The sequence below is a fragment of the Sinocyclocheilus rhinocerous genome, unplaced genomic scaffold (assembly GCF_001515625.1).
Source record: "Sinocyclocheilus rhinocerous isolate Xijiao unplaced genomic scaffold, SAMN03320098_v1.1 scaffold1710, whole genome shotgun sequence".
NCBI lineage: Eukaryota > Metazoa > Chordata > Actinopteri > Cypriniformes > Cyprinidae > Sinocyclocheilus > Sinocyclocheilus rhinocerous.
Genome location: NW_015650690.1, coordinates 93,304 through 105,483, shown reverse-complemented (window position 1 = coordinate 105,483; position 12,180 = coordinate 93,304). Strand labels below are relative to the sequence as shown.

General features: G+C 38.9%; 2 protein-coding genes across 4 annotated transcripts in view; both read right to left on the bottom strand.

Moving 5' to 3' along the window:
• rereb (arginine-glutamic acid dipeptide (RE) repeats b) overlaps nucleotides 1-1,692 on the bottom strand; it is a 12,929-nt gene extending 11,237 nt beyond the window's left edge. For both annotated transcript variants that reach the window (XM_016517211.1, XM_016517212.1), the window contains exons 1-2: nucleotides 1,345-1,692; nucleotides 457-505 (exon numbers count right to left, since the gene is read on the bottom strand). In XM_016517211.1, the coding sequence (XP_016372697.1) occupies nucleotides 457-505; nucleotides 1,345-1,370 (75 nt within the window). In that variant the 5' untranslated portion in view covers nucleotides 1,371-1,692. The remainder of the gene's footprint in view (nucleotides 1-456; nucleotides 506-1,344) is intronic.
• Nucleotides 1,693-2,333: 641 nt separating this feature from the next.
• On the bottom strand, nucleotides 2,334-10,190 carry eno1b (enolase 1b, (alpha)). Of its 2 annotated transcripts, none has more exons than XM_016517210.1 (12): nucleotides 10,060-10,190; nucleotides 9,158-9,246; nucleotides 8,950-9,052; nucleotides 7,401-7,452; nucleotides 7,240-7,309; nucleotides 6,575-6,708; nucleotides 5,459-5,681; nucleotides 5,171-5,368; nucleotides 4,870-5,071; nucleotides 3,004-3,112; nucleotides 2,840-2,898; nucleotides 2,334-2,729 (listed from the first exon to the last, which is right to left on the bottom strand). In XM_016517210.1, exons 2-12 carry the CDS (start codon nucleotides 9,240-9,242, stop codon nucleotides 2,663-2,665), a joined length of 1,302 nt encoding a protein of 433 aa, XP_016372696.1. In that variant the 5' UTR covers nucleotides 9,243-9,246; nucleotides 10,060-10,190; the 3' UTR covers nucleotides 2,334-2,662. The 2 variants fall into 2 exon arrangements, with proteins under 2 accessions (XP_016372696.1, XP_016372695.1); XM_016517209.1 differs by having other exon boundaries at nucleotides 7,401-7,448; nucleotides 8,957-9,052.
• Nucleotides 10,191-12,180: the final 1,990 nt, after the last annotated feature.

The following is a 12,180-nucleotide window of genomic DNA, read 5'->3' as shown; positions in this document are numbered from 1 at the left end:
GATGTCGGGAGTAAATGACGACTGCTATGTTCATTATTACATCCAACAACAAAACACTTCAATCACTTAGGAGACATTCTTGTCTACATCTGCTCCGGCAGTGAAACAATGACGGACTGATGACAGCTCACTCAGGCGGGTCTAAGGTAAGACACCAGTCCAGTCTGTGCGGAAACACCACTGTCAATCAACAATCGTGGGAGGGGCCTTCGTCCGTGTGACGTCACACAGACAGGCATCTGAGATCGGCTTGATTTGAGAAAGGGGAAATGATTTTAGTAGATTAAAAAAAAAAACACTGGGTGGATTTTTATCATCATAGGGTGGTTGTGTACACACACTGCCAACACACATTTCAGTTCAAACAACTTGTAAAAGTGCATGTCGCATCCGATGACCTCTTTAATACACTGCATATCTGCAAATACTTTTGGAAACACTTTGTAACCATTTTACCTGATGACTTGGTCCCACTCGAATCTCTCCTTGTGTGCTGTTCAGCTGCCTGAAAGACAAAATATTATTTATTAAATGAAATATGGCTGTGCAAGTACATTAATCAATCAGTACATTAACATTTCAAGGCTGAAGCAATACTTACAGCCAACATTCCACAGGTAAATACTAAAAAATTATGCCTGTAATAAACACTACGTGAATACAAATACCATATTTAAAAGAAACATGCTAAGTTAAAAACTGTCCCTGTCATGTGAGCTGTTTCAGGTCCGTTTTCCACCCTTTTAAATCGCCTCCTTTCAGTGTTAATCATAAAATGTGATTTGCCTATCAGCAGTCGCGATGATCAATCCAAATCCCGCCTACATAGCATAACCAGCCAATCAGCGTCCGACTTCTCCGTTCCCTCCAAAGGTTATATAAACGAAGGCTTGGACGTCCAGTTCATATATTTACACATAAATCATTACATGTGCACAATCAAACACAGTGCAAATCAAAATCAGTACGCTCAACTTACAGTGTGATGTGCACAAACACCGTTCGCTGTGTAATCATTTTGGGCGAAAGAAAATATTATGCTAAAACAATTTCCTGGACAAATATTTACGGAACAGACGAACAAAACTAATTTGTAAGAGCAGCACCGCGTTCAACATGCATTACGTAACTTACTTGGCAGTCAGCAACAGTATGTACACAACATCTGCCCCATTTTATCTCGTCAGGCTCTTAGCTGGCCTTTGCGTGTGTGTGGCCGAGCGAGACGAGCTGTCAAGTTCAAAATCATCTCGGTTTGCACTAGAATGCAAAAGTATTCACGGTGTCGCAAAAAGCGCTGGCGCGCGCAAAACCATACATCTTTAATAAATAGAAGCAACAAACCTTCGCGGACTGAACAGGTCGTCCATGGCAGAGGCTGTTTCGCTAGAGCTTAGTTTGTTTGCTGCGGCGGCGGCGGCTCAAAACTATGCTTTCCTCTATTTCATACTACTCAAAATGGAGGCTGCGCGGAGTATTTTTTCCTCAGCGCAGGCGATGACCTCAGTGTTCACGTACAGCCTACTGAGATCCCCTTCAACAAGCATAACTGAGCATGTGCCGCTGCAGCCAGCGCTAATGGGATCATCTCCGTGTCCGCTGTCTATGGAGATCAGCTTCAGGGAGATGTGTTTGGCCATCCTCCCGTGTCAATATTCACACCAATATGGATGTCTCGATAAATTATTTAACCACCCTAGTCTTGATGCCATTCCTTTGCAGATTTGATAAAAGGCACCGTGCATGAACAGTGAAGAATAACAAATCTCGTCTTGTTATAGTCAGTGTGTGGGTTGTAGGATATAAATACAGTGCGTGTAGATTTAAAGCACTGCCACTGTGGAGACGGTGGATTTATTTCGGCTCAGTGGAATTAGACTAGACGCTTTAAATGCAGCCCTGTCTGCTTAGATGGCTTCCTACATCCCTACAGCTTTACTGTTAACAAGAGGGCCGGTGAATTATTATTAAATAATATTAATAACAATAATAATTGTATTATTATCATTATTATTATGTGGATCATTATTACCTCTTTTTTTAACTAATTCCAAAGCATTATTTTACCACTAGTTTTGTTCCATTTTAAATCACCTTAAAAAATTGTAGAAGTGATATTGAAAAGTAATGCTGTCATGATCTGGAATTACTTTATAGCCATGCAATTTTAGAAAACTATCAACCAATCAAAATAGAGCATTCATCAGTGTTTTGGTTATAAAAATAAATAAATAAATAATTGGTATTTCCGTCTGCACAAGACATGCTCAAACCTGTCAGAAACAGGCAAAAGGGAGACTATTTAGATTATGATACTATACAAAGGCCTTTCATTAGTTGAGGTAATGTTTTTATTTTAACAGTATCCACTATCACAAGCACAGACCTCAGGAATCTGCTATGCAGCATTTACAGGAAAATACTGTTTGCTCTTTTTTGCAATACAATCATCATCACACAAGTACACGTAACACTCATCCAAATGGACACCATCGCAAAGTTTATGATGCTTGTTTCTGTTTCCTTGATGATACGGTCCCTGTAACCACCCAATCTTTAGTTATAACACATACTGCTTTCTGTTGTATTGCCACATCTCAAACTGAACTATTAGTACGTTTACTGTAGAAGGGTAAGTAGTTCTAATTGTACTACTGTGGTCTCAGTTCAGTGGATTTCTGAAGTTCTTCCCAGCAAACTGAGCTTTATCCCCCAGTTCCTCTTCAATTCTATGCATGAAGAAAACAAGCAGGTATGCGAAAAAAGTGAAACATATGCTTATGTATGCCTATATGTTACCAAAATAATTGTATTCTAATAGAATTATCTGTAAGCTTACCTGAGGATCTGGTTGTATTTGGCCAGACGCTCTGAACGGCATGGGGCTCCTGTTTTAATCTGAATAAGAAGAGGAAAAATAAAGAGTTAATTACCTGAACATGAACAGGTAACCCTAAAATGAAATTCCTCAATTTTATGATCAATCTAAAGCATATTCAGTACCTGTCCAGTGCAAAGTCCCACAACCAGGTCAGCAATGAACGTGTCCTCTGTTTCCCCAGAGCGATGACTCACTATCACACCCCAGCCATTGGACTGAGCCATCTTACACCTGTGGGGGGATGTTACAAATAGTTCACAAACATTATTTTTTTTTTTTATTAAACTATTTAGGATTTTTCACTGGGGTTTATGGAAGGATATTCCAGACAATTTTCAAAAAGGACTTGCAAATTGTATTTTCAATCGAGTTTTCCATATGTGGATGCATAAATTGTAACATAATCCAAACGCAATTGCAAATCTTGCTTTACCGTTTTTGTTTGCGTTTTCGTGAACGCACAGTGACTGCCAAATTTCAAATGAAAAAGCAAAGTCCATTTGCAACTGTATTTCCCATGTCTTACGAGTTATGAGCCTGTCATATTTAAATAGCAATATTAATTACCACATCTACTTCAGCGCTAACGAACGCTTTATTTTATATTATATTACATTATATTCCTCACTTTTAATCCGTAAAGGAGCACGCGTTGTGCCTACTTCAAGATAGTTTACTGTTTGCACTCCAATTGATGCACATAAGCAATCAGACAGTGCAAATCTATACGTATTTGCCCATTTTCCACCTTACCTTATATTTTATTCATCCACTTTAATTCATTTTGGAGTGTGCATCCCATACACATAAGCGTCACACCTGTCTCAAGATCTCTCACTGTTTACAGCTACCGGACACACCAATTGATGCATGTGATTTTTAATATTAACTCACCTTGGCCGTGGTATGTTCCGTGACAGCTGCGCCTAGATCTGACTGGTGAAGTGTCATCTGAGGCAGGCAGAGTAGGACCAGCAGCATGTTCTGTTTTGTCACATGCATCAATCGGAGTGTAAACAGACAGAGATCTTGAGGCAGGTGCTCCATTATAAGATAGGAATAAGATATAGGTGGCATATAGGTAAATACGTGTAGATTTGCACTGTCTGTTTACTCACTTGCATCAATCAGAGTGTAAACAGTGAGAGATGTTGAGACAGATTGAGACAAAAGCGTTTGGTTAATAGTGAATATTGACCTATTGTTTGTACCGTTATGGCTGCTGCTGTTAGCAGGGGATAATTGCTGCATTTGGGCTAAAAAAGACAGAATTATTTATTGTGTAAGGTGCCAAGAAGGTTGCACTGTCTGTTTGTTCTCACAGGCAGGAACTGATTGGCAGCTGCCTTTAGCGAAGCCTTTACCGATTACCTTCATTGTTCAAAGCAATCCACGCGATCATCTGTGAGTGACGTCACCTCCCAATACAAACACGCCCCCTAGTATAGTCCCGCCCCTGACATTGATTGACAGTTTTCCATGTAGACATCGGAAATTCAAATGCTAAAGGAATTGCGATTCCATTTGGGTTTTGGCAGGTTACATGCATGACGCTGAGAGAGTGATAAAGCAGATGTGGTAATTAATATTGCTATTTAAATATCACAGGCTCATAACTTGTAAGACATGGGAAATACAGTTGCAAATAGACTTTGCTTTTTCATTTGAAATCTGGCAGTCACTATGTGTTCGCGAAAACGCAAACGCAAACGGTAAAGCAAGATTTGCAATTGCATCTGGATTATGTCACAATTTATGCGTCCACATATGGAAAACGCAATTTAAAATACAATTTGCAATTCCTTTTGAAAATTGTCGAGAATATTCTTCCATAAGGATTAGAAAGTCCACACTGAAATTCTGGAAAATATATGGACAAAGTGTTAAGATTTTGGCAATTTCATGAAAAAGCTATATACTTTAAATTTATATGTGGTATCAGTATATGGTAATATAGGGTTTTTTAGGGATCAAGGTTTTGAACTCACGCCTGCAGGGATTCGGTAACACTTCCAATCTGGTTGACTTTGAGCAAAAGGCAGTTGCAAGCCTTCTTCTCCACTGCGTCAGCAATGCGTTTGGGGTTGGTGACAGTAAGATCATCTCCCACCACCTGTATGTCCGTGCTGTTGGTAAAATTGGTCCAGGCCTCCCAATCATCTTGATCAAAGGGGTCCTCAATGGAGAACACTAGAGTAATGATAAAAATGAAGTCACATCTCTGCGTCTGCGCTCAAAGAAAAAAATAGGTAATGTAATTAAATAAGAGAGAAAATGACTGATGAATACCTGGATAATCCTGAATAAAACTTTTGTAAAGGTCAGCAAGCTCATCAGGGCTGATGTATCGATCCGGGTCATCAGGAGACTTGAAGTCCAAGTCGTACTTTCCGTCACGATAGAATTCGGATGCTGCCACATCCATGCCAATCACAATCTCATCTGTGTATCCATCTTTACTGATGGCACTCTTTAGCAGCTCTAGGGCTATTATAAGCATACAGAAAAGAGCAATATAAAGTTGTAAGTCATTTCAGCTGTATAGTCTCAAACAGTGCGATTTGTTTTTTCAGATACCTTCTTGGTTCTCCAGGATGTTTGGTGCGAATCCTCCCTCATCCCCAACGTTGGTGGCATCCTTGCCATATTTCTCCTTAATAACATTCTTCAAATTGTGGTACACCTCTGCACCAATGCGCATGGCTTCCTTAAAGCTACTGGCCCCGACGGGCAGAATCATGAATTCCTGCATGGCCAACTTATTGCCAGCATGTGAGCCACCATTGATCACATTAAAGGCCTTTGGGAAAACAATAAGCAAAATTCAATGGGAGAATAACATTTTATCCCATAATTTGCTTTCCTACTTTTATTGAGATTTAAATATCAATATCATAACTGTCTGTATGGCTTAAGCCCCGTTCACACCAAGAACGATAACTATAAAGATAACGATATTAGCATCCACACCAGCAATATCAACAATATCGTCTGTTTATTCCAAGCACACGCTCGTCTGCCGCTTTAAATTCTCGAGCTTGTTACAGCAGGATGGATTCATTTTTGGCTGTCATTTTTTATCATTCATCAGCTGGAAAAAAAATTGTTTTGAAAGTGATTCCAACGATATTGTTTCTCTTTGTCTTTATCGTTATAGTTGTGGTGTGGACTCTGCTATTCTTTAATATTGAGAACAATTTTTAGAACTATATCGTAGCGTCCACACCAGGGAACGATATTGTTTGTTTATTCCAAGCACATGCTCGTCTGCCGCTTTAAATTCTCGAGCTTGTTACAGCAGGATGGATTCATTTTTGGCTGTCATTTTTTATCATTCATCAGCTGGAAAAAAAATTGTTTTGAAAGTGATTCCAACGATATTGTTTCTCTTTGTCTTTATCGTTATAGTTGTGGTGTGGACTCTGCTATTCTTTAATATTGAGAACAATTTTTAGAACTATATCGTTATCTTTATAGTTATCGTCCTTGGTGTGAACGGGCCTTTAGGCTACTTGTAAAATCTGAAATTATTCATGAGGACAAAGCTGGTCTGCACTTAAATACCCTCTTAGAATAAAAAGACAATCTCTTTGAGCTCAAACACAATCTAATTAATGATCTTTTAACATTTTCAGTCGCATGACACTTTTCCGTATTGTACCATTTCAAATACAAAACTTTTAGAATTCTCACCGGCACAGGCAGGATGACCTCAGGGTTTCCAGCAAGGTCAGCAATGTGACGATACAGAGGAACACCTTTCTCTGCGGATCCTGCCTTACACACAGCCAGGGACACACCCAGGATGGCATTGGCACCAAATTTAGCTGATATTCGAAACAGACACAGGAATTAAAAGGACTATGACTAGACACAACCCCTAATTTGGAAAACTATCACTTTTTTCTTTGAATTTGCCTTTTTTTGTGACAATGTTTTCAAATGTACTCTACCAATCAAAAGTTTGTAATAATTTTTTATGTAATAGTGTGTGACAATAAGGCTGCATTTATTTGATTAAAAATACAGTAAAAACAGTCTTAACAAATATCAAACAATCAGAAAAAAAAAACAGAAAGCAAAAGCAAGGCATTTATTTTAAATAGAAATCTCTTGTAACATTAAAACCGTATTTACTGCCACTTTTGATCAGTTTAATGCATCCTTGCTGATTAAATGTATTGATTTCTTTAAAAATATCTTACTGGACATACATTTTTTAACTATAGTGTAATTTAACTGTAATTGGGTGTAAGAAACTTAAAGGAGAACAAATCATTAAGGGGAAAGTATTTTAATGCAAAGGACAACATCCTTCCTATTGTTAAATGCATAAACATGTAAATATTATGATTTACACTTGTTATCAGTTCCGTCCAGTTCCAGCATGAACTGGTCAATCTTTTCTTGCTCAACTACAGGAATTCCCTATGTGACAGAGAAAAAATATAATTAACAACCCAACAAACTTACAGTTACTATTTTCTTTTGTTTCAGAATAAAATTATAAAATACTCACCTGGCTGATCAGAGCAGGTGCAATAGTTTGGTTCACATGCTCAGCAGCCTTGATACACCCACATTACACAGAAAAAAAAGGAAGATACTACAGGTATAAGCACAAGTTATTGTGAATTGAATGGTGCTGCAATTAGACACATGCACATCTCTACATTCCCTTGCTTAGTTTATGCCACAAAGCTATAGATTGTCAGATTTTCCTAATTTGTAATGTCAGCCAAGCGAGAGCCATAAACAATCTGATTCATTCCATGCAAACATTGTGCATTAAATAATAATGAAATGCTACAGTACAGATTCTTGCATTATTCACTGATCTGAATCACATGCACAAGCTTTTCAGATTTTACATAATTTTTTTCATAATACATAATTCACACCACAGAATTCGACACTGGGTTGAATATGTCATGCAAATTCAGAGCCATCAAAAAAAGAAAAGAAAAAACGTTTTCTCACTAGTTCACTAGGGTACCTGTTAACACAAGGCTGAACCCAGCTATTAATCAGTACATTTAATAAGTCCTCCTTTCCAATCTAACAGAAAAAAACAGAGCGGGGAAGAGAAACAGTCCTTTGTGTCCAGTAAACAAATCTAGCTCAGCAAGTCTTGGTTATTTCCAAAACAATTAAAGGGTTAGTCCGCTCCGCTCACATGCTCTGGTCCTCTATGCCCCGCCTCTCTCAAACGCTTCGTTTTCTACAAAGTCCCTCCTTCCGACAAGCGCAGTCTGCTCTGATTGGCCAGCTGACCCAGTGCATTGTGATTGGCCGAACACCGCAAGCACTCGTCGGAAATGTAACGCCCCTTACCATAATTGCGAGCTTCATCTTTCAAAATAAATGTAAAGACAGTAAATAATGTCATTAGTTTTACCATCAGTTCAAGCCCGAAAGGGGAACAGAGTCGCGTGACAGACACAGTGATGAAGCTGGGGTATGTGTGCAGTACACAAGCCACGGTTAAGACAGCTGACTCCACTGTGATGTGACCCCATCTCTCTCTCTCTCTCTCTCTCTCTCACGCTCTCTCTCTTTCTCTCTCGCTCTCTCTCGCGCTCTCTCTCTCGCGCTCTCTCTCACACACACACACGATGCGCAAAACTCCGCATTTGAACAGTCAATAGCAAATACTAAAACTAATAACAAAACATTTAATGTAGCTTGCGCCAACAGTTGTACACAGAAGCAGTTCCGGGAGCATGACGTATGCGGTCAGCGTTGCGCATGCGCCGCTCAGAAGTGAATTTTAATTTTTTGGTGAACTAATTCCACATAGTGAGGTAGATATGTGGGGGCGTGTTAGAACGAGCCGTTTTAGGGGGGCGTGGCAGAGTCTTAACTTTGATAAAGAATATCTCTTTGGTTTTGAGACTTTAGTCTTTGCAACTTCAGGGATCTTATCTATGCACAATCAGCTTGTAACACTCCAAAGAGAAAGGAAAGCTTGAAATCGCATCATATGACCCCTTTAACAATAAATTCTGTAAAACCAGATGAAATGTGATTTCTAGTTTCATTCAGTTCATCAGAAACATGAAAGAGCAGAGTTACCTTTGCCCAGGTAACGTGACTTGTCATTGTCTCTCAGCTCCAATGCTTCATAGATTCCAGTAGACGCTCCACTAGGGACAGCAGCTCGAAACAGACCTGTTTCAAAACCAGTAGATGAGTTTTCATTCTGCTTGTAATGTCAGTACACTAAACCTTCTTAGTTTAGTTTTCAATTTGGAAAGAAACATCAAGGGGAATCACCTTTCTCTGTGTAAAGGTCCACCTCTACAGTGGGGTTGCCCCTAGAATCAAAAATCTCACGGGCATGTATCTTTAGGATAGACATGTTCCTTAAAAAACAATAAATAAATAAAAAGTAAAAAAGATCCGGTTATAAAGTAAAGGGGTCTGCTTCTACTGAAACTACAAATCTAACCACACATCTAAAGGAGATTTCAAGGAAACCTGAGAACACCATCTGCCTTACAGTAATGCTACTACTAACCCACAGGTTCACTTTGTCAAATCCTCTTTCCTGTTATTAGGACTAATCATTATTGAAGGGAAATATCTGCATGAATAAATCCACATCTCTTTCAAGCAAATATATGATTAATAGCTTTCAAATATACACATAGTGTTTTGAAGATTGTGCTATTCCTTGGGGCATCATGAGAAGCTCAGGTCTAATTGGATTAGCAGCTGTTCACACTCTGGTCATTCTGCTGTCAACAGAAAACTAAAAGCTTACTAAACTAGTCTAGAAGTTTTTGCCTACACATAATACAAACATCAACACTATTTGTTCAACTGTACAGTGCCAATGGCGAGTCTCAAACTCATCTCCTTTCTGGAATCGGATTTCTTTCTCGTATAGTTTGTTCTGCAAATATTGAATCCCATCACAGTGTGTGAATATGAGTGGGCGTGATGGAAAGCACGACTCATCACGGTGTTCAGTATCAAGTGTTTATTCACAGTGACTCTCATCCAACATTTTATTAGTGAGACACTCGAGATTGAGAATTTAATGCTTTCGGTCTAAATATCGGCCCGAGATTAACGAAAAAACCCGATTTCAATATAAAGCAAATGTAATGCTGGCTAGAAGATGGTCACAATTAAGCGGGTATTTGAAAGTCCATAAATACAATGCTTCTTACCTCAGCGATAGCGTATAATTAAAGTACAAGATGAAGAAACCAAGCTTTTACTCAAGTTCACATTCACTGCTAGCGGCTCTGGTTAGTAGAAGAGCTCAGCGTGTGCTCGCTCTCAGAAAACTCACCCATAGGGGGAGATCATAGAAAAGACTAGAGCTGCGTCCGAAATCGCATACTTCCATACTATATAGTAGGCGAAAAACAGTATGCGATGTAAGGTGAATGGCAGTTGTCTGCCAAATGTGGTGAGGAAATGGGCGGAGCTTCGCGGCCGGGAAGTTGTCGGACATACATTTTCATTGTAGCTCTTCTTTGTTTAACACTTCACTGTATATTTACGATTTAATGGATAATAAGATTTTGTTCAAGAAAAAAATATTTTTTAGACCACTAACGAAAGGGACGGTGTTTTCACGTGTAACCTGTTACTTTTCTCAACGCTGCTAGGGCTTGACCAATCATAGTCGTTGACGATTAAGAGATTAATATATCATAAAATGTAATTTAATAGCAAATTGCTTTAAATTATTTTCATTTATATGACAGGTAAAATCTTTAGAATTAATAGATTTACTGCTGTATAATCGATTATACGTAGATGTGGAAATGTCTACAATAAGATCAAAATTATCTGAAATTTTAATGCAGCTCAGTGGAGATTTCGGTTTTCTGAGCAGCCATGCGCTCCCTTGAGGAGGAAACATTTGTCTCATAGGAAACGGTGATTATCTAGCAATATGATAACATGATGTAGTAGTAGTGCGTTCTCCAGCATTGCAACGAAATGCATTTTTCAGAATAAATCTGATTATATGCCATGGTTTGATAATTAGTTTAAAAGTATTTGAATTTTAAGAATGTAGAATGTTCAGTGTTTTCCGAATCTTGCTGAGATTTGAAGCTCTGGTCCTAAGATTTTGTAGAAGCAATATATTTTGCCATTGTACTTATGAGGACACACAGAAAAGCAAGATGATGATGCACAGTCCTACTAGGCCAGTCTGCTGCTGTAAGCAATGTAAATAATATCTCAAATTCAAAATCTCAGAATACAGATCTCACTGTATTGTTGTCTGTGGGGAGAATGTGATGCAACAACAAGAGGCACAATAGAGTGTTTGTGTGCTGGAGAATCCTATGGCAACTCACTCCCTTGGGCCAGTAATCCTTCAGGTCATTGCCCCCACCCTCCATCTTCCATTCCCTCTTTTTTATCCCGCTCTCTTTCCACCTTCCCTCTCACACACATACACTTCCTCCGTTCCATTATTCTTTCACTTACTCTTCTTATAATGCTCAAAGAAGCCATGTTAGTTTAGATCAGTTTCACATACAGGTGCGTATTTTCCCTTGTTCACGGTTTGTTTTGTGGAAACGGTTGATGTTTGGTCGCTTCTTTCAGGTACAGGTTTCTCAGGAGGCCTCCTGACAGCCAGCTGATCCCGTGTTCCTCCATCCTCATGCCTCACAAATAAGACCTCAGGGATCTCATTAGCAATCCACACACAGGTTTGTGGATATGAGGCATTGACCTGTTGCCTGGGTTACAATGCAGTCCCCGTGTCCCAGCATAAACTCCTGCTAGAGTTGGAATTCTCAGATCCTTTGTTCAGTGCACACAGATGCATATTCTAAAATTTGATTATTGACTGCACAAGTAGTTGAAATAATAATTAATTATTACATGCAGCAAATAGGCATCAAAAACCACAGAGCCACATATCTACAGTACATTTTTATTGTTTAAAGAATTATGTGCATCGAATAGACAAGCTCTCTCTCTCTCTCTCTATATATATATGCATATATACATTTAAAAATCTGCAAATTCATGGCCAGAAAAGAATTGAACTGACCTTTTTTACCTGCTCTTTTTGAAGCAGCCCATGCAAGTGATGCTACCGATCCCTGAAACCTGTTTAGTAGGCCTGTCCTAAACAGACCTTTAGCACAAGCACTTCATTGTCCAATGAAACCTTAAATATAGCTCTAAATGATAAAAGCGCAATTTAATAGTACTTTTATGATGGCAAAGGGAGTGGATCTTTATTTTTATAGTCAACAATCTGCTGACGAAGTGCTTTTTCCACACACACACACACACACACACATATATATATA